Below are 21585 nucleotides of genomic sequence, written 5' to 3' on the forward strand. Positions count from 1 at the left end.
GGTCCTCACTGGCTGGGCCAGCTGGGTCCTGGACGGCACAGCCTGGTTTGGTTCACCCAGTACTCATTTCCCCTTCTGGGTCATTTGCTGAAAACTTTTTGAGGCACTGATTTACCCCCACAGCTGCCTGAGGGCAGAATACAGGTGAAGCGGGGGAGGGCAGCTCAGCCGCAGCCACGGTGCTGTGCACCAGCAGGATGGGGTGCCTGGGGCAGCCCGGAACCTGAGGCAGCTCTTCAGTGGCAACGGGGCTTTATGTTGGGGTGATGAAAATGGCTCGAACTAGGCAGAGGGGTGAGCTGAAGGTCCCCGGACTGTGCTCAGAGGGCTGATTTCAAACCATGCACAATGGTGCACCCTTGTGATCCCAGCTGGAGGAGCTCAGTGGCAGAGCCCCTGCCTCGCATGTGCAAGGCCCTGGTTCAATCCCTGGCAGAAAGGGGGAGGGCAAGCTTACAAATGCGATTTCACCTCAATCACAATGCTGCAGTGACTGAGTCAGACAGTGGTTGTGCCTGTGGACCCCGCTACTCGGGAGGCTGAGGCAGGATGACGGTTTGAGCCCAGGAGCTCGAGGCCAGCTGGGGCAATATCGAGAGACCAGCTATCAAAAGAGAAGCCAGGCGCAGGTGCCTGCACCTGCAATCCCAGTAGCTCAGGAAGCTGAGGCAGGAGGATCGCAAGTTTAAAGCCAGCCTCAGCAACTTAGCAAGGCCCTAAGCAATGTAGCAAGATGCACCCCTGGGTTCAATCCCTGGTACCAAAAAACAATGATCATTTTAGAGGATCATACACACCTGCATGCATGCACACACAAGGTGCTGGACCCCCGCCCGGCTCCTCTCCCTCCTGCTCCTGCAGCCAGACTCCACCACATCTCCCGCCCGCCCCACACCGGTCGCTGACCTCCGAGCAGGGCAGAGCCCTGGACGCCTGAGTGGCGTCCTCGGCGTGCTGGGCCTGCCCGTGCACCCTGAGCTGTCTGTCTCCATCGCTGGGTGTTCTCCTGGTGTCTGGCTTCTCTTCTCTTCTCTTCTTGGGACTCGGGCCTCTCCTGGCCCCTATGATCAATGTGCATCTGCAAGGACCCCGTTTCCAAGTAAGGCCACGTTCACAGCCACCAGGATTAGGAACCCCATGCACCTGCGGACAGGCCGGATGCAGCCCGCGACAGGCAGCAGCACAGGAGACCTGCCAGGAGCCCTCTGGGGGTCCCGACTGGCGGCCCAGATTCACGTGGCTGGGATACGGTTCATCTATGCCGAGGATTAACGTTCTTTTAAAACAGGGAAGCAGGCTCCTAGCTAGTGCTGATGGCTGAGTCCACAAAGGGCAGAGCCACGTGAAACACTTTTATAACAGTGATTTTTCTCCAAAAATCAGGCTTAGGTCAGACAGAGATGTACTCCTCATTCCCATCAACCCGTGGTTCCACTCCTGGTGGTCTTCATTTATTTATTACTAAAAAAATTTTTTTGGTACTGAGGATTGTATCCTGGGTGCTCTACCACTGAGCTACATCCCCTGCTCTTTTTTATTTTTTTAATTTTGAGACACAGTCTTGCTAAGCTGCCCAGGCTGGCCTGGAACTTGTGATCCTTTTGTGATTCTCCTGCCTCAGCCTCCAGAGTTCCTGGGATTACAGGTGTGCACCACTGAGCCCAGCCTGGACTCTGTTTTAGTGGAGAATGGAGTTAGATTGAATCCGTGATGTGGAGCCCCGGGATGCAGAGGTGTGGACATATAATTCCTGGGGCGCAGAGAGGAAGGGAGACCAGGCAGGTGGGGAAGAAGTTGTCAGGTCACCAACGTCCCCACACTACACACCTGTCCCCACCGTCAGTTCAACCCGGACAGCAGCTCCTGGAAGGATCATCTAGGTGTGGAAGTTAATGGTCAGAGAGAAGAGTCCACTCCTCCAGGATGAGCTGGGACCCTGGCCTCAAGCACAGCCCTAAGTGGACTCTACACACACACACACACACACACTCCAGAGTCAGCCGAAGGTGAGAGTCAGGTGCACAGGAGCACCTGCTCAGAGCAGCACCCGGATGTGGACACTCCACCACTGTGCTGTCCCTGGGCTCAGCAACCAGCAACCCCCAGGGGCGGCTGGTCCAAACTGAGATGCTCTGCCCCTGTAAAGTTCACACTGGGTCTGTGTCCCAGGAACTTGGGAGGCTCAGGCAGGAGGATCCAAGGTCAAGTTTAGCCTCAGCATCTTAGTCAGACCCTGTCTCAAAATTTCAAAAAAAAAAACAACAAAAAAAAAAAACAAAATCAATACAAAGGGCTGGGTGGCCCAATACCACTCCAAAATCCCCCCAAAACACAACAAAAACAAACATAGATTTTAGGGCAAAACAGTTCATTCCATAATCCATGTACCTGCTGAGCAGAGGGCTCACTGAGGACATCACGATACAGATGCAGATATTAAAGACCATTTATTCCAACACTATTCATTATCACGGTAAATAATTCACAGCAAACGAGGCGTGGGAATGCAGGTCACAGAGCACCATGAATGGAGCACGCGGAGCCAGGAGCGCCACGTGCTGTGATGTGTGGACTCCAGGGAGCAGGAAGTTCCAGGGAGACGGACAGAGTGGACGTGGGGGGTGGGCTTCCTGCGTTTTTAACGATAGGCGTCTATGATTTTTACAAAACACCAAAGCTATTACTTCAATTTAAAATACACAGAATGATTTTTAAACAGACTTGAAGTCACTGGTCACACCAGTGTCCTCCCAGCCACAGCACGGAAGCCGCACGGAGATCTGTGTCTCAGACACTGCCCGCCCCACCCCGGAGCTCGGTGCCGGAACCTGGGCCGGTGCGGGCAGCTCGCTTCTCCCACCAGCTGCGAAACCCTGTTCCTTCCTCTGCCACTCGGTCTGTCATTCTAGATGGCTCTGGCCAAGCCACCCGCCCCAAAAGGTCCATGCCCAGGGACAGGCGGGAGGTTTGTCCCAAAGAACACCAGAGTCCCACCTGGGATCCTCGTGAGCTCCCTCTCCCTCTGGGGCCACCTCTCCTCAGCCCCATCAGGCCAGCGAGTCTATAAGTAAGTCGGCATCCGGTATCAAATCAGTGACAGGGACCTTCTGGGACAGCCTTCGACCCCACGCCCACCGAGGGCCGTATCAAGCCTTCAGCAGGGCGATCTTGTGTTCTGGGGCGGGGTCGTCACAGCTGTCGTAGGGCTGGGTCCCTGGGTCTTGCTGCAGGTATTTCTCTGCAAAAGACAAGTTTTTCAAGCTCAGGAGAACAGAAGTAAGGCTGGCTCAGTTCCCAGCCCGAGGCTGGGAGGCTGGCCCTCCGGGGCTCGTGTCAGGAAGGGCCCGACTCTGGGCTCTGCCCGAGCTCTGAGGGGCTGGAGTGCCCCGCCTCCCTGCTGGGGCTGCGGGCTTCCCGCAGCTGTGCCTGGCTCCCACAGCCTCTGGGCCTCAGCGCTTGAGCCCAGGAAGCCGGACACAAATTTTTTTTTTTGGCAGGTCGGAACCCAGAGCGTTGGGCACACCAGTCAAGTGCTCTACTGCGGAGCCATGACCCCAGCCCTTTTTCACATTTTACTTTGAAAGAGGATCCAGGTAGCTGAGGCTGGCCATGACCGTGCGATCCTCCTGCCCAGCCTCCTGAGTTGCTGGGATCATAGGTGCCTCACGGTGGCAGCGAGAGAGCAGAGGCTCCTCCCCCGGGTGAGGCCTGAGACTTCCCAGAGCGACTGAAATGCCACCTGGGCTGGTGGACGCACAGGGGACGTTGAGGCTCTTTCTCTGTATTCGAATGCGACCTCAGACCCACACAAAACGTCCACAGAGAAGTAGGGCCCAGGCTTCCACCCCCCCGGGCCCCTGGCCCTCCCCTTTCCCAGAGTTTTGATTCCACCGGGTGTGGACACGCTGGACTGTCCAGCATACTGGAGCATACTGCACCCACCTGCCTCCTCCAGGGTGGAGAAGTGCTGGAACCCCTTCAGGTCAGCGGCCAGCAGGGCACGAAGCACAGGCACCTGTGGACAGACATGCTCCAGGGCAGGGCACAGGAGCCCCTGCCCAACACGCACGGTGGGCCGCCTGCTGGACAAGCCTGGGCATCTGGAGAGGGCTGTTCCACCTCCACAGGCAGGTGCGGGGAGGGCAGCCTGCCCAGGGGCTGCTGCCGGGGAGAGGGCTCTACACCAACAGTCTCCAAAGACCACTAGAGCGGCCAGCGGCCAGCAAGGCTCTGGAGCCGGACGTCCCAGCACTGAGCACAGCCTGGCTCAGATGGGGATCGGTACTGATGGCCACGGGAGGGCTCTGGGGGACAGGGGGTCGGGAAGCAGGTCAGGGACAAGGGTCTGGCCACGCCCACCTGTAGGCCCACGAAGACCAGGGCCGCGCCCTGCCTGTGCAGTTCCTCCAGGAGGTCGCCGAGGCCCAGCACCACAGTGTAGTCGATGCAGGAGACGTGGGTGCACTCCAGGACCACGCAGCGCCGTGGGGGCCCTGGGGGGCAGGCCACACGGTCACGCCCGGCAAGGGCCGGGGGTGGCAGGACCCACAGGTCCTGGCGGGCAGGGGGAGCCACACTTGGGGCACTGTGGTCCTTGAAGCAGAGGACAGGTGGCCTCGGGCCCAGTGCCCACTGGGGCCATCTGTGTGGACCTCGCAGACGTGGGAGTGGGCAAGCTGATGGCTGGGCCGGGCCTCGGGTCCAACGCAGGGCAGGGGTACTGAGGGTGGGCGAGCTCACCGTGACCTCAGCCCAGCCACGCACCTTCCAAGGCCCGCTTTAGTACTGCCTCCCGCAGGGTCTCAATGGCAGGGAAGTGTAGGCCACTGGCCGGCTGCAGGACAAGAACCAGCCCCTCTGACACCTGGGAAGGCAGAGGGAAGAGGGTCCTGGACAGGCTGGACACAGCCTCTGCTAGCCCTCACCCATCCCAGGCAGGAAGCCCACATTGAGCCCAGTGCACTGGAGGAACAGCAGGAGGCACTGACCGAAGGCCAGGCACTGTGGCCACCTTCAGCGGTGACTTCAATCACAACCTGGCCAAGGGCACCCCCTCACGTGCCCACCCCCAGCCACACCTGGGTCTTGGGCCTGGCTACAGCGTGCAGGAGGATGAGCAAGGACACCAGGGTCCCGGCCAGGATGCCGTACTGGATCTCCCAGAAGCACAGCAGGAACGTGACGCCCAGCGGCAGCAGGTCCAGCCCTGGGAGAGGAGTCTGCTGAGGGTGCCCTCCTCCCGGCTGCCCGCTGCCGCCCGCAGCCACAGGACAATCTCTGGTCCTTCCACGTGGATCGATGGTGGTCATGAACCCTAAGAGCCCCAGGGGCCTCCTTCTGGAGCCGTGGGGGCGGCAGCCACGGCCACAGCTAGTACACGGGCCTTGGTCAGAGGGAGGAGACCTCCCTGTGCCCGAGGCGTAGGCCAGACCCGCCTGGGCTTTCCCTCAAGGGACCTCAGAGGGAGGGGAGCAGGGGCTTGTGAAGGGGCCATCAAGGGGCCCAGGAGAGGGTGGGGACCACAGACCCCCAGACTTGCAGTCTCCCTGGCTGAGGAGGCCTCCTGAGAGCCAAGTGCTGCCCAGAGTCCCCAGCATGAGGGACTCGGACACCTCCCACCTCCCGAGCCTCAGTCTCCCTCGGGAGCCTGGTGTTGTGCACAGGCGTGTTTCTGTGTCCCGAGGGCCCTGAAGATGCAACAAGCACGTGTGGAAGGCCAGGGACACGGCAAGACAGCCTCTCCTTCCACTGGTGGCTCGCTGGGCCTGGGAAGGAGGCCACACGAACTGCCCGGGCACTCAGACCTCTTCAGCAAGCAGGACCGAGCGGAGCTGAGGGGTACGCGACTAACGATGGCCTTGGGGTTCATGACCAGGGCTACGGGGCTCCCTGCTTTGGGACCAGCACACACTTTCTTCGTTTTTCTTTTTGCAGTGCTGGGATCTGCACCCAGGGCCCGAGCATGCCAGGCAGGGCTCTCCCGGTGACCGTGCCCTAGCCCTGTCCGTCTTGACAAAGGATCTTGCTAAATTTGCCCAGCTGCTCTCCAACTTGCCATCCTCCTGCCTGAGCCTCCCGAGAGGCTGGGATGTGGCCACCGTCACCTGGCCCAAACACTTACTCTTAACGCGCCAGAGTGTCCCGAAGATCTTGGTGTCGAACAGTGGGGCCACGGCCATGATGATGACGGCAGCCAGTGCAGCCTTGGGGATGTAGTAGAAGAGCGAGGTCAGGTAGTCCAGAGACAGCAGCACCAGCGCACCTGCGGGGGAGGGGGCGTCGCTCAGGGGCCACACGGCCTCCCCGTGGGGCCAAGCGCGGACACCCTGCACCCGCAGGCCCCAGGGGGACACGGCCAGGCGCTTGGGCAGACCCGGCGGCCCGCCAGGCAGGGAGCCCTTCAACTGCAGGCCACCGTCCTCTCCCCACGCCCCCCAACGAGAGGGATGCAGGGAACACAGGGGCTCACCAGTCACCAGGCCCCCTGCAGGGGTGCACACCCCCGACTGGGCGTTCACAGCTGTCCTGCAAGTCAACAGAGCCCGTTAATGAGGATGGTGAGGCCTCCTGCGGGCAGCAGCTGATCTTCCCGGGGTACCTGGGCTGGGGAGGCAACGAAGCCACAGAGGCCCACCAAGTGTCTGCTACCAAGTGTCAGAAGACCGAGCGCTCTTCAGGACCCTGCTTGGACTTCCACTCCACCCGGCACCAGCTGGGCAGCGCTTCCCTCCGCTCAGCCTCTACTCAAGGACAACCTGTGGGGTCTGGGCTTGGCCCCAAGGCCAACTGCTCAGGGCAGAGCCTCGGTCCCTCCGTCTCCACTTCTGGGAATTAATTTAGGCAGCGCCAGGCCTGGAGCACCTGCGTGTGTGGGGAACTTTCCAGTACTAAGCACGGCACAGGGAGCTCGGATGCCATCCTGAGGGGCAGGCATGAGCCCCGCCCCCGTCACACTGCAGACGGGTCACTGCTGACCAGGGCATCAGGAAGCCAGGTGGACTGTGACAGGAAATGAGAAAGGAGCCCGAAGTGCCTGGCCAGGGAAAAGGCTGGCCTCTCCGTCAAGGAGCAGAGAAAGGAGAACGCAACATGGTCACTCACCGCCCAAAGCTGCCGGTGACTGGGTAGGCGGACACGAGGGAGCCCAGCACATTGGTGAGGCCTGGGGAGAAGAGGAGGTTGCGGGAGCAGGAGATGGAAGGCAGGAGCAAGGCCGGGGGCACCGGGAGCCACCTGGCCTGCACCTGCCCTCCCGGGCGGGGCAGGAGCATGCCAGCCACGTCCTCCTGCAGCTTGCCCAGGACGATACAGCTTCTTCCAGGGATGGAACCCAGGGCCTCGCACATGCCAGGTGGCATCCTGCCACTGAGCCAGCGCCAGCCCAGTTCAGCTCTATGAAGTCATTAACTACCCCACCCGCGCCCCACCCCCTCACCTGCCATGGCCCCCCATCACCTCGAGGGGCATGGCGAGGGAGGCGGAGCCCGTAGGACAGCTGCCACCACCCACAGGGTGCCACTAAGGTCCGCCCAACCCCTCCTCTGCTCCGCTGCGATGGCCACCGAAGTGAGGGACAAGCTGTCTCCCCGGGTGGCACTGACCGACCACATGCGACAGCCCACAGTTCACTGGTGTCAGCCCATGCTGCCCGCAAGCTGCCCCCGGCACCCCGCAGACCTTCACCACCACTGCAGTCTCCCCCACTCTGCTAAACCCACATGGGGATGCAGGTTCAGAGCCTGCTCTCCGACAGCTCAACCCAGCCGCTCAGCAGCAGGCACTCCGGGTCACAGCCCAGCACATGTCCCGAGTGAGGTGTCCAGGTGTCGGAGGCCTGGCAGAGGCCATGCTCTGACCGCAGTCTGCACAGGACTGCCCTCACCCTAATGGCTCCTGGTCCAGAGTGGACTCTCCTGCCCCTGACAGGACAGTCCTCCCGCTCTGGCTTCCTGTGGGACCTGTGTCAGCCTCTCCCTGTGCAGGCTGGAATCTGCTGGCCTCTTTCAGACTAGGAAGGGCACGTCCACACTCCACAGCCTGAGCTTTGTGGCCTCCCTTTGCCAGCACTGTCTGGGCTGCAGCTGGAAACTCCTGTCCCGGGAGGAAGGCTCTGGGCCACTAGCTCTGCGCTGCTGCTGCTGCTGCTGCTGGGCTGAATGTGCCGTGCTGGAGCGATGGGTGAGCAGCTCAGACACTGTTCAGGAGGCCTGCTGGCTGGTGCCTGGGGCCCGTGGTGTCCTCTGCCTGTGTGTGTGGTTCCAGGGAAACTGAAACTCACCAGTCACCTGAGCACTACCCCATCAGTGGAGCTGATAGCCCCAACGTCCCCTTGAGACCCACAGAGGGCCACACATGTAGCTGCCAAAAAGTCCAGGGCTTGAGTCCAGCTGTGGGTTGCTGCCAGTCCCCCTGGGAAGGACCCACGGGCAGCCCAGGCCAGATGGGTGCACATCTCCCAGGGTGAGGACAGCAGCAGGGCCTGGCCCCACCACACATTAAAATAGCGTAGATAACTGAATGTAAGAGTCATGCCTACGTCTCAAAATGCACCCCTGGAGAAGTCAGTTCACAAAGAGGACGCAGAGGAAAGGGCAGCTACAGACCTGACTTGGAGTGGCCGCAGGACTGGGAGGTGTTCCCACTAACCCCACCCCAGCCGGTGGCCCAGGGGCAGCAGGAGCAGCTGCCTGGCCACACCCTTTCCCAGTCCCAGCCTGGAGGCTGCCTGACAGAACAGAGCTGCTGCCTCCAGTGTGGTACACAGCAGGTACTCAGTAAGTGCATACCCACCCACCCTATCCCCAGGGATTAAGCAGAACCTTCTGGATACTTGACAAGGAACCCAAGGGATACTCGAGAAGGCCCGTTAGTTCATCACCCACATCACCCACATGGCCACCCGCAGCACCACTCAGCAAGATGAGATGACAGGCACCGGCCCCGGGGCCTTACCGATGGCCAGCAGCTCCTGGTTGGCATCAACACGGTAATTATTTTGAGAAGCTAAAGAAAACAGGCAAAAAACACAAACACTGTCACCAGATAGCAAAACTTCAAGAAAAACTCATGAAGTGAAAAACAGGAGATGCATCTGTGCATGCAACGCCAAATCATGTGAGTACGTGTGTCCAAAAGCACACGTAAAATCTATCCCCCGGCTGAGCACGCCCAATGGAAAAGTCCAAAATCCGCCATGTTCCAAAATCTGAAACTTCTCAAGAGCTCAAACATATTCAAAAACTTCTGGATGGAGCATTTTGGCTTTTGGACTTTTGAATGAAGGATGCTCAGGAAAGCCTATGTAAATATTCCAAAATCTGAAAATCTCAGAAACCTGGAACTCATCTGGTGCCAGACGTTTGGGTGCAGGGCCTCCACCTGCACATGCTGAGCATACGGGCGCCATGTGCAGCAGAACGAGGAGGACCCTATCAGCCAGCCAGGCTCGGAGGGCAGACAGATGCTGGGTCTCTCCTTCATTTCTGGCCTTTCAATATTTTCTACAACGAACTTACATTGCTTCTGTAAGAAGGCACAGACATTTTAAGCTAAAACATCTGATTTCAAGTCAGATGGTGAGAAAGCTCAAGGCACAGAATCTCAGGACGAGGCGGGAAAGAGTCTGGGAGAAGTCACAGGGCACGGATCAAAGACAAACTACCAGGAGAGGACCAGGGTGTCCGTGTCCCAGCCTCTGCAGGTGTGACGGTTTCCCCGCCTCGCTCTGCTGCGCTGCCGGCAAAGGAGCAGGAGCAGGGCCCAGATCCAGGACGGCCCCTGAGCACAAGGTCCTGTGTTTTCCATTATTATATTTTACTTTTCCAACCATTTAAGAATGTAAAAATCATTTTGAGGTGATGTCACACAAAGCAGGTGGAGGGCAGGGACCAAGGCCTGACCAAGGAGCGCAAGGCCTTGCAGGTCAGGCAACTTCAGAAGAAAGGGGGACGAGGTCCAAGTGACAGACAAGAAGAGGAAAGGCCTCGAGTGCAGATCCAGGAAGGCCGTGCTTCGCTGCCGGCTCATGACAGCAGAGAAAGAACACGCTCAAAAAAAGAAAACCGGGCTAGAAAGTCACAAGCTGTACGTGGAACACACTGGAACGAGGTGTGGTCTTGAGCAGCTGCTGAGATTTGGAAAACCCTTGTGAATGGATGTGAGCCTCTTCCGAATGGGGTGAGCACCGTGCTGGGCCAGGGCTCTGCCACTGGGCTGCCAACTGGGCTTTGACCTTCACAATCGGCCGAGGCCCTGGCACGGGCCACAACGGGAAGGAGGGCACCCTATGGGGGTGACACAGAGCTGGAGGCACAGCCTGCCTCTGCAGGACAGGGACGAGCAAGGGACCTGACAGCCTCACTGCAGAGAGGGAAGTGGAGATGCTGGCCTAGGAACAGGGGTTGAGGTGGGGACGCTTCCCCGCCTCACGGGAGGGGGTCGCCAGGCGTGCTGGCTGCAGGAGCAAGTGTGCTGTCGATTCTGCAGGGCTGCCTGGGCCGGCCTCTGAACGTGCCGGGATACTAAGTGACCAGGACGTCCAGCGGCACGGTAGGCTAAGGGAACCCCGATACCCGAGCTCGCCGCTTCTCAGTCTGACACCACCTCATGTTCCCCACGTGGCCCCTCACGTCTACCGTGAGTGACGGTGGGACCTGGTGGAGACAGAAGGGCAGCCGACGCCCATCTCATCCCAACTCCTGCCCAGGTTCCACACTCAGCGAGGTCCCCAGCAGCCAAGGGGGAGCATCAACACCCTGGAGGTGGGCACTGGCAGCACAGCAGCGCCTTTCAGACCCTCACCGAGCAGCTGCTGAAGGCTGGCCAGCACCCCGACGGGTCGCTCGCCACAGGTCAGATCTTCCCGCACAGGTGAGTGTCCCTGACCCCAAACGCGTGGAACCAGGAGCGCGTCAGTCTTGGGACACTGGCACAGACTTCACGGGTTGAGCATCCCACCAGCCCTTACTGGTGGAACTGACTTCTGAGCATTTCAGATTTGGGGGATTTTCTACACACACACACACACACACACACACACACACACACACGAGACCATGTGTTACTTAGCTAAAAATTCTAATTTTTAAAGTCAGAGCACATGAAAGCATGCAAGAAGGCAGGCAAGCCAAGAAGGTGGCAGGCCTCAGGGGTGGGCCTCCAGGGAGCCGGGGAGATGCAGGCAGTGGGCACCTTACCGAAGGCCTTGGCCACGGCGATACTCTCCAGGAGGCCCACCAGAGGCACCACGGCCAGCCCTGCCCCCATGTCCTGAGAGAGGAGAAAGGGACGGTGAGGGCTCTCCCTGACTTCAGGGAGAGAGGCACAGGTCTGGAGGTCTGGCTGGGCACCTGCCACGAGGCCCAGTTCTGACAGCTGCTAGTGCACCAAGCACTGGCCGCGGGACCTGAGCTCACCCAGGAGAGGAGGCGCCTCCTCCTGGTGGGAGAGGCAAATGCACCTCAGCCAGGGTCCCGAGGCGGGAAACACCAGGGCTGGAAGCAGGGAGACGGCTGCCTGAGGAGGTCTAGCCTGGATTCTCCCGTTTCCCCAGACCACTGTGGAGTCCTGACCAACTCAGACCTTCCGCCCGAGCAACACATCACGGACACAGGGCCAGGCCCAGGGGCCACCACAGCCCAACCACGCTGTCGGCTCCCTGCTCTGCTCACCTGCACCATCTCGGTGAAGGAGATGGTTCCGTTGGCCGTGGTCAATGAGAAGGGAGGGGTCCGCACTGGAGGGAGCCCCTCAGCTGTCTCCCCAGTTAGAATGAAAGGCTGGTATCCAGTCACTTCAAAGGAGTATGCCACCAGGGCCGCAAAGGAGACCACCAGAGCGTTGCGAGCTGGGACAAAGGGAGATGGTGAGACCCGGTGACAGCCAGCACAGGAAAGTAACTGGGCAAGCGCCTCGCTGTGGGGACTCCACCCAGCCTCAACCCCTGGTGGCAGCTGGGAAACCTGGCTCAGATACACTCCGTGGCAAGTCCACGTGGCCCTGTGCACACAGGGGACGATGGGACTGTGACAGAGAGTCTTTAAACCACTGGAGAGAAAGGTCACACACTGAGCAACAAAGATCAGGAGGACAGCATACTGCTGCCCAGCACAGCAGACGGCTCTGGAAAGCACTGCCTTGTGGAAAACCTACCCTCCTTTTTCTTCTTTCTGCGGTGCTGAGGTTTGAACCCAGAGCTCCGGGCATGCTAGGCAAGTGCTCTACCACGAAGCCATGCCCTCAGCCCTAAAAACCTAGACTTCTATATCCAACTAAACAATCTTTGAAAAACAAAGGCAAAATAAAGATTTTTTTCAGGCATACAAAAGCTCACAGAGCTGGGTACGGTGGTGCACACCTGTAATCACAGCTATTCAGAAGACTGAGGCAGAGGATCCCAAATTCAAAGACAGCCTTAGAAACTTAGAGACCCTGCATAAAAATTAAAAATAGCCAGGTATACTGGCATGCCTGTAATCCCAGTCACTCAGGAGTCTGAGGCAAGAGGATTGAAAGGTTCAAGTGAACCTTGATGAGACACTGTCTCAAAATAAAAAATAAAAAGGGCTGAGGATGCAGTTTGGTGGTTAAGCACTCTGGATATTCAAGCCCTCATACCAAAAAGAAAAAAAAAAAAAAGTAGAAAGAAATCCATCAAGAATATGGTAACCTAGAATTACCAACTCAACCAACATTCACAGAAAACTCTAACCTGTAACACTAGAACACATGTTCTCAACTGCACCAAGAACAGTCACTAAGACAATATTCTGAGTTATAACACTAATCCCCATAAATGTAAATAAATTTACTCATACAAACTGTTTTCTAGTCACAATCAAATTAAATTAGAAATAAATAGCAAAACTCTATATGAAAAATTCCCAACCATTTGAAAACTAAATTCCCACAGTTCAAATGAGAAATCAATCCATTTTTAAATAGTTAAAGGAGTAGTCAAAATAGAAATTAGAAGTACTTAGAACTGGGGCTGGGGAGATAGCTCAGTTGGTAGAGTGCTTGCCTTCTAAGCACAAGGCCCGGGGTTCTATCCCCAATACTGGAAAAAAAAAAAAAAAAAAAAAAAAAGAAGTACTTAGAACTGAACAAAAATGAAAACAGAACGTATCAAAATCGTGGAATGCAGCTAAAGCAGTGCTGAAAGGGAAATTCATAGCAATTAAACATCTACCCTGGAAAAAAACGGGTCAGTCAAAGACCTCAGCTTTTACCTTCAGAATCTGGGGGGAAAAGATAAACCCAAAGTAAGTAGAAAAAAGAAAACAGTAAAGATCAGAACAGGAATCAGTGAGGTAAAAATAAAAGCAATCATCAATGAAACCAAAAGCTGGTTCTGCAAAAAGAGTGACAAAAACCAGCATGCGCCTAGACAAATCAAGCAGGCAGACCATGCAGAACCCTGGTAGGCAAGTCCTCCCGCCTCTCCCAGTAGGACCCCGAGAGTTGTTTTAGTTCTTACCTCTCAGGGCCTCAATTTCATCATGGGGAAAATCCTCAAAAATCAAAAGCAGAAATGTACACTTTTATTAGTTTAAAGGTAACAAGTCTACATGCTCTGGGGAGAAAGCAGTCCTATAAATACTTGAAAATTTCCTGTACTTTTTTTTTGGTACCAGGGATTGAACCCAGGGGCACTTAACCACTGAGCTACATCCCCAGCCCTTTCTATTTTTTTATTTTGAGACAGGGTCACACAGAGTGAGAGGTTGGTTTCAAACTTGCGATCCTCCTGCCTCAGCCTTCTAAGCCACAGAGATTACAGGGATGTGCCTGCCATGCCTGGCAGTATGATGTTTTGACATTTTTAGAAACTCTTCTACTTGGGGAGAGACAGTAGCTCCCAGGGCTAGGCAATTCTTAATAACAAAGGGCACGGCCAGATCACGTCTGTGACACGCAAACTGGTCCACAGACACCCTTCCTCCACTGGCCGGTGCGCCCCAGCAGGCAACACCTCTGCCTTAATCATCCCGGGCTGGCTGCCTGGCAACTGGGGACCACCCTACAGCCAAAGCCTGCTAAAACCCTTCTGGCTGGCTGCTCCCACCCAGCCTTGTTTTCATCCGCAAACCACAATAAAGACTCTGGCCTGGCCTCCCCTCCCTGCCTTCTCCCTCCTGACGGGAAAGAAGGTCTTCCCCAGTGGCTTGAGGGGCCTGCTGAGCCCCTGCTTCTAGGACCTGTGACTATAACCAACTTTGGGGTTTTCCCTTGAGTCTCTTGGGTCTCCTCCCCTGGTCCCACCTGTTCAATCTTCTCATAAAACAAAACAAGTCCCTCAGGGCACATCCCACACTTTCACATGGCTAGGAACCACCTGGGGTCACCAGATGCTGCAGGTGTCACCCTGCTTGCTGGGGTGGGGCCTGTGGTCGCCAGCTGCTAATGGGGACCCCACTGGAGCATCCAGAGACAGTATTTCCTCAGGGGCTATTTTCACAGAATCACAGACGACTGGGCTGCAGCTCAGAGACTCTGGACGGGAAGGAAGCCATTTCCACCTTCACCCAGCGGTCTTGCCTCTCCCAAGCTCTCGCCTTTACCCACAGCCTCCGGTCTGCAGAACAGGTCCTGCCTGGTAAGTCACCACAGCAAATGGGACCCAGCCTGAATGGCTGGGGTGACCCAGGTGACCTAGCTCTTCCTCTCCCTCTTACCACCTTGGGCTTCTCGGTGCCCCCAAGCAGCCCCCAAGCTTGGACCATGTTCATTTCTCCTAAGGTTCAGAGACAGACACACTTCCCAGCCTCCTGTGAGCCTTCCTCCCTGGGCGCCACTGACCAGTGCCCAGCCACAGGACCTCTAGCCCATCTTGGCAACCAGGGCACAGACTGCACAGAGGAGAGGTTTCCACTTGCCTAGGAATGGCCTCTCAGTAGCCAACGGCCATCCCTCCACACTCGCCCGTCTCCTGGGCTTCCTCAATGGGCCCTTTCATTCACTGTGACTCAGCCTGCACCTCCACGCCTGCAGCCCAACTCACTCCGGCAAGCACAGCCACCGCACTCGGTGGAACTCCATCTTCCCACAGGAACCTGAAGACCAGAGCTGAAATTCCAGCAGTCTGGTGCTGCGGGCTGCGTGACTGCGTGCGGGGCTGTGCGCCACATGTTCAGGACATCCTTGGCCTTTGCCCCTGGGCGCTGGCAACAACCTCCCCAGTACTACTAACCAGAGGTGTCCGCCCACATTGCCAAATGTCCCCTGCAGGCAAAATTGCCTCTGGCTGTAGCCCAGGACACCTGCGACTTTCCAATAGCCCAAGCAATGATCACGTCCAGCCCAGGCCAGAAAGTCTCTAGGGGGTGGGGTGTAGGGCTCTCCTGGTGACCCAACATGCGGCCGGGGTTGCACAGACCTCTGTGAAACCCGCTCCTCACAGAAGGGCCCCACCTGTGGTGGCAGTCCACACCAGCCCGTGGCTGAGCCGCACGCCAGGAGGCATCTCAGGATGGACAGGAGGCACGTGGTCCCGCATCAGCTTCAGCACCAGCAGCAGCACCATGCAGACCAGCCCCAGGACAGCGTCACCCACCCTGCAGACAGAGGACCAATCACCACCCAACCCGGCAGCCACTGGCCCCACTGGTCTTCCTGGCTTGGTTCAAAGGCTCTTTCTCGATTGCTCTGTTTTCTCCCAACTAATCTGCATCCTTATTCACTTCAGAACGTTGCTGAAATCTCAGTAAGCACACAGCCCTGTGCCGGACGAGTCAAGAGCCTGTCGCTATGACAGCAGGGCTACCAGCCTCGTTTTCAGTTGCCTGGCTTTCTGGACTGCGGCTGCCTCGTGTTCCAGCAGGATTGGGACTGCACAATCCGTGAGGCCCTTACAGTCCGTGACTGCTAAGCTGACTGGTCAGTGTCCACTCCACTGCCCCCAGGAGGATGACCCCTACCTGAACAGGTGGGAAGCCAGCAGCAGCCGACGGGGGAAGAAGCCACCCAGACCTCCTCCCTCCCTCCGCCACTTCCCCGGTCATCTCCTCCTCTCCTGCCCCGGCAGGGGAGGCGGCAGAGGGATCCGGTCTCCAGCTGGGCACCTGCACGTCTAACTGCATGTCTCACTGGCTCCCAAGAGATGCGACAGCACTGTTCCGAGGACCCCTAGAGCACCAGGGCCCAGAAGACTGGACAAATGCCACCTGGGGTGGGGAGGGTGGGGCGGGAAGGGGCTGGAAAGTAAGCTCTCTCCATGGACAGCTACCTGGTCTCTCCGATGCTCAGGAAGGTGTGGTACACCTGCAGGAAGAACTGCCTGGGGGTGTTCTGCAGTCCCAGCAGGTTCTGCAAGCAGAGACCGTCAGAGGACCTGCCCAGGGCCCCTCCGCGCTCCCCTCCCTCCCTCCAGCCCGCAGAGGGACGCCCAGGGCCTCTCTGCGCTGGCCCTGGATGCTGGGACCCCAGGGCCCTTCCAGAGCTCCAGGGGGACCACCTGCCCCTCCCCAGGGCCCCAAGGGCAGGAGGTGATAGCTATTTTCGGGGAAAAGAGCACCCCACGAGATTTGGGTCAGTGGCACGTTTGGTTTTGTTTGACCTTAGCACACGTTCATCAGCAGGTTGACAGGTGGAGAGCCTGCAGCCAGGCTTACCCCAGCAGGTCATTTCCTGACGCTCATTGTACAGCTTGGTCATTATGGTCTTTTCCAATTTCTACTCGATATTATTTAAATGCCACAGTTTATATTTCTGTTTAAACGTCTATAAGAAGCACTGGACTCCATGACCACCATTATCCAGGAGGGAAGGGAATTTACTCTTGACTTGGTCTTACCTTCCTTGGGGGCAGGACTGTGCAGCTCGTGGCCGTGGACCCCAGCACTGTGTGGTGTAGAGCAGGTGAGGGCCCAGAGGGATGGAGTGGAACTGAACTCTGTTCTGCAGATGGGGCCCTGTGGCCCCCCAGGGTGTACTCAGGGCTGGGGCCACACCTCTGCCTCATGACTGGCCCCTCCGAACAGCATCCTCCCAGGACTGGGGCTGCTCCTCCTGGCCCTTGTCCATCTCTCCTCTGATGAAGGCAGAGTGGGCAGCCAGGGAGAGGAGACTAGATCTGTGGTCCCTGTGTTTGTGCTCAGCACTGGGTTACACTTGGGGTGCAGTTCACTCTGGCCTCTCCTTGGGAGGTAGCTTGTAATGCCGGTGTTAGGGTGGAGGCAACTAACCAGCAAATGTCAGTGTGATTTGCAGGCCACATGCACAGACTGCCAGGTATGCTTGGCCCCCGTGGCTTGGTGGGAGGGTCTGCCTTTATTCTGGAAACAACACTTTGTTTTTGGTGTCAAGAGTTTGGCTCTGTTTTGTTTTGCTTGGTGCTGGGAGTTGAAAGCTGCCTCCAGCTGGTGTGGAGGGAACCTTCTCTGTGCCTTCCTGTGGCAGCCCTACCCCCACCCCAGGAAGTTTTTAAAACCTTGATTAGGTGATGACGTGCAGCCCCCTGACCTGCACAGGACAGTCCCCACCGTCCCAGAATTGGCGGGCGTGGGCAGAGTTTCCCCACCTGTTTGCCGGCAGGGTCGGGTATTAAAAATAAAAACCAGTCTGGGTCATTCCAAAGTAGCCTACAGTGACACTGTCGGACGTCCTGGGACAAGGCCCCAGTGGCTGCTGCCACTGGCCTGAGGCCCCGTCCTTCAGCTGGAGGCCCGCCCCCGCCCTTTGGTCATTGGCCCAAGGCCACGCCGCTCACTCCCAGCACCAGCCCAGCCGGAAGGAAAAAATCACAACTGCAGAGGAAGGGGCGAGCGGCCTACAGCCCTCAGGTGGTGGTGGGGGAGCTCTGCTTGCTCTTTAAGTTGCTCGAGACCCATAGGCCTGCGGAGGGGAAGCTGAGGCCCAGACCGCCAGGGGACACCCCCCCAACACCCGACCCTGCCGGCAAACAGGTGGGGAAACTCTGCCCACGCCCGCCAATTCTGGGACGGTGGGGACTGTCCTGTGCAGGTCAGGGGGCTGCATGTCATCACCTAATCAAGGTTTTAAAAACTTCCTGGGGTGGGGGTAGGGCTGCCACAGGAAGGCACAGAGAAGGTTCCCTCCACACCAGCCGGAGGCAGCTTTCAACTCCCAGCACCAAGCAAAACAAAACAGAGCCAAACTCTTGACACCAAAAACAAAGTGTTGTTTCCAGAATAAAGGCAGACCCTCCCACCAAGCCACGGGGGCCAAGCATACCTGGCAGTCTGTGCATGTGGCCTGCAAATCACACTGACATTTGCTGGTTAGTTGCCTCCACCCTAACACCGGCATTACAAGCTACCTCCCAAGGAGAGGCCAGAGTGAACTGCACCCCAAGTGTAACCCAGTGCTGAGCACAAACACAGGGACCACAGATCTAGTCTCCTCTCCCTGGCTGCCCACTCTGCCTTCATCAGAGGAGAGATGGACAAGGGCCAGGAGGAGCAGCCCCAGTCCTGGGAGGATGCTGTTCGGAGGGGCCAGTCATGAGGCAGAGGTGTGGCCCCCAGCCCTGAGTACACCCTGGGGGGCCACAGGGCCCCATCTGCAGAACAGAGTTCAGTTCCACTCCATCCCTCTGGGCCCTCACCTGCTCTACACCACACAGTGCTGGGGTCCACGGCCACGAGCTGCACAGTCCTGCCCCCAAGGAAGGTAAGACCAAGTCAAGAGTAAATTCCCTTCCCTCCTGGATAATGGTGGTCATGGAGTCCAGTGCTTCTTATAGACGTTTAAACAGAAATATAAACTGTGGCATTTAAATAATATCGAGTAGAAATTGGAAAAGACCATAATGACCAAGCTGTACAATGAGCGTCAGGAAATGACCTGCTGGGGTAAGCCTGGCTGCAGGCTCTCCACCTGTCAACCTGCTGATGAATGTGTGCTAAGGTCAAACAAAACCAGCCTGTGAAGCCACCAAGCACCCTGTCACGGAAACTGTAAGATCTGTCTGTCACTGCACATCTCCTCAGGAGAGTCATGGACTACTGGGGTGAGGAGGCACCCACAGAGTATCGTGGCTTCTCCATCCACAGGCAGGTAATCCCTAACAGCGAGACATTTACTAGCTATAAATATCAGGATGGACATTGTTCCTGCTCCTAGGTACCCCTGTGCTGACTGGCAGTGTCTGAAGGGCAGAGTCCTGGTGGGCACCATGCTTACCTTGATCTGTCCAAAGCCAATAGTGACGGTAGCAGCGGAGGTGAAACCTTTAATGACAGGGCAGGAGATGAAGTCCAGCAGGAAGCCTGGCAGGCAAGAGGGAACACTGAGCTGGTCCCAGCTCTACCAGGTTCCAGAGAATGGGGTGGTTCTAGGCTGGGGGAAGTGACACAGGTGGGACTGGGGAGCAGACACTACAGCTAAAGACTCATGAGTGACACACCATGTCTGGATGGTTTTGGGATCCAAGGATGGCCCTTGGAATGCAAACAAGGACATGCCAACCCAAGGGGCCTTGGTACCCTAGGAAAGGCAGAACTGGAGCCCCAAACACCCTCGGCAAGGAGGCAGCCTCACCCAAACGCAGGAACCCCATGGCCAGCTGGATACAGCCTGACAGAAAGGCCAGCAGCACAGCATACGCAGGCTCGTGGAAAGTGTAGAAGGACACCAGGAGAGACATGATGGCCGTGGGGCCCAAAGTCACGTCCCGGGATGTGCCCAGGAAGAAATACACAAAGCATCCCATGAAGGCAGAGTAGAGGCCGAACTGTTGGGGGAGACAGTGGTGAGTCTCAGGAGACACAGAGCCTTGCACCCGTACCCAGTGTCCGGGTGCAAGCACAGGGGATCTGTGGTGCCAGCTGTATACTGGGCACACAGGCAGGGTGTACCTCCACCCCCCACAGCCACCACTGCAGACCTAAAGTGAAAATGGGGGCATTTTTTTCAACCCACATCCACTGGGGCCTCAAGGTGTTGACGGCCATATGAAGGAGGGTTGCTGTCTGAGGGAGTTTAAAGGGCCTCCTCTGTCTGTCTGCAGAAGTGTTCTTAAGGCCACCACAAGTCAGCCCTCTGGCCCCAGCTGGACAGTCCTGAGATAACCAGGTGCCCAAGGCAATCACATGTTACAGACCAAGGGTTGCCTGGGGTGCCTGGGGTAGGACAGGTGGCTGTGTCTGCACTCGATTTTGCTCTGCCTCAGGGTAGGCGATGAGACTGGGGAAGGTGTCAGGCAGGGAGGAGACATGGTTGGCACCTGGGGTGGGAGTCCAGCCACTTCTGCATAGGCCAGAGCTTGGGGGATGACTGTGAGCCCAACCGAGAGCCCAGCGATGAAGTCCATCTTCAGCCACTGCAGAGAGTAGTCAGGTAGCCATGCCAGGATGGGCAGCCTCCGCTGCAAAGCCACAGCGGAGCAGCAGCAGGTGTCTGGGGCCATGTTGGAGCGAGAGGACCTGGCCTGACCCAGAGCATTCACGGGGGAGGGCATCTCTAGGGTGGGGGTGGGGCAGGCAACAGAAAGCAACAGTCAGGGGCTGGGCTTGGGAGAACCCAGCAACATCAGCAGGGGTTCAAGGGCATCAGGAGTAGACACTGTCTTCCCCAGGGTGGGGCAGGGTGGGGTGTGGTGAGTCCCAGCCAGAGGGGTCAAATTGCCCAGGGGCCATAAAAGAAAGTCAACCCCCTGTGCCCAGGGGCCTGGACCAAAGGTCCACCCTGCCCCCTCACTGCTAACTGTTCCCAAATCCTACTTGCCAAATCAGGGGAGCCCCTCTCTCCCCATCAACAACTCTTGCCGACAGCAACCTGACACGAGTTTGACAAATGGCTTCTTCCTGGAAGCCTGAAGATGAATTTCTCATCCCTGGAGAAATTTTATTTTCCCTCCCCAGGAAACAACCTGACTAGTGGAGAGAGAAACAGGGTCCTGGGTGGGGAGAGCCGGGCCTCTGGTGGCTGGTAGGATGCGTGGGTGGGGACCTGGAGGCCCTGGGGGCTCCGAGATTTCCAAGTGCGCAGCATGGTGTGCTCCACCCACTACTGCGGACTGCGGCGCTGATGGGGGGCGTCTCTTGCACTGAGGCCACTCCTTAGCCAGCACCCACCTGTAGCATTCATGGTCCTAGAGAGGCCCCAGGGATTCTGGTTGGCTCTGAAGAACGACATGGGCTCCTCCACTAATTCAGGGTACGCAGCATCCTCTAGGGTCCTGGCGCTCACTACGCGGAGCCGGACCCAGACCCCCAACCCATCCGGACTGCGCCTCTCCGGGCGAAATCCACTCCTCTCCACCCCCCATTATGCCACTAGTCCCGGATCCTGGGGTCCAAGGCAAGGACCCCACTCTGGCTGACTGTCCGCGGCGAGCCCACCCCGAGTAAGGCCGAGGGCCCGAGTACCGGGGAGAGGACACCGTGGGGAGGGTCCCGGCGGGACGGCTGCCCTCTCGGACCCCGCGGCGGCCGCCCCCCGTGACCTCGGCCCGCCCCTACAGCCCTCAGCCCCCGGCCCACTCGCCCCCGCTACTGGCGCGGACTCACCCGCCGGGCGCCGAAGCTCGGGGTCGCCTGGCGTCTCCGCAGCCCGGTCCGCAGGAATCGCTGGGGAGTGGGGGGTGGGGGGCGGTGCCGGGGCGGGGCCTGTAGCGCACGTGAT

At 57.9% G+C, this 21585-nt stretch overlaps 1 protein-coding gene across 2 annotated transcripts; it reads right to left on the reverse strand.

Moving 5' to 3' along the window:
- Positions 1 to 2428: 2428 nt before the first annotated feature.
- SLC26A11 (solute carrier family 26 member 11) lies at positions 2429 to 21574 on the reverse strand. 2 transcript variants are annotated; one of them, XM_079134915.1, is made up of 17 exons: positions 21471 to 21574; positions 20186 to 20421; positions 19501 to 19693; positions 19144 to 19229; positions 16226 to 16305; positions 15412 to 15554; positions 11670 to 11845; positions 11196 to 11268; positions 8953 to 9003; positions 7102 to 7162; positions 6470 to 6525; positions 6122 to 6262; positions 5079 to 5206; positions 4765 to 4864; positions 4360 to 4493; positions 3943 to 4015; positions 2429 to 3238 (listed from the first exon to the last, which is right to left on the reverse strand). In XM_079134915.1, the coding sequence occupies exons 2-17, from the start codon at positions 20417 to 20419 to the stop codon at positions 3147 to 3149; spliced, it is 1821 nt and encodes a 606-aa protein (XP_078991041.1). In that variant the 5' UTR covers positions 20420 to 20421; positions 21471 to 21574; the 3' UTR covers positions 2429 to 3146. The 2 variants fall into 2 exon arrangements, with proteins under 2 accessions (XP_078991041.1, XP_078991042.1); XM_079134916.1 differs by lacking the exons at positions 11196 to 11268; positions 11670 to 11845.
- Positions 21575 to 21585: the final 11 nt, after the last annotated feature.

Source organism: Sciurus vulgaris (assembly GCF_902686455.1).
Source record: "Sciurus vulgaris genome assembly, chromosome: 3".
NCBI classification, from domain to species: Eukaryota; Metazoa; Chordata; class Mammalia; order Rodentia; family Sciuridae; genus Sciurus; species Sciurus vulgaris.

Coding starts and splice junctions, on each gene's coding strand:
- SLC26A11 (XM_079134915.1), bottom strand. CDS start 20,419: ATGCCCTCCCCCGTGAATGCTCTGGGTCAGGCCAGGTCCTCTCGCTCC. Junction 19,694..20,185: donor TGGCTGGACTCCCACCCCAG/GTGCCAACCATG, acceptor CTCCCCCAACAG/TTCGGCCTCTACTCTGCCTT. Junction 4,865..5,078: donor TAGCCAGGCCCAAGACCCAG/GTGTGGCTGGGG, acceptor CTGCCTTCCCAG/GTGTCAGAGGGGCTGGTTCT.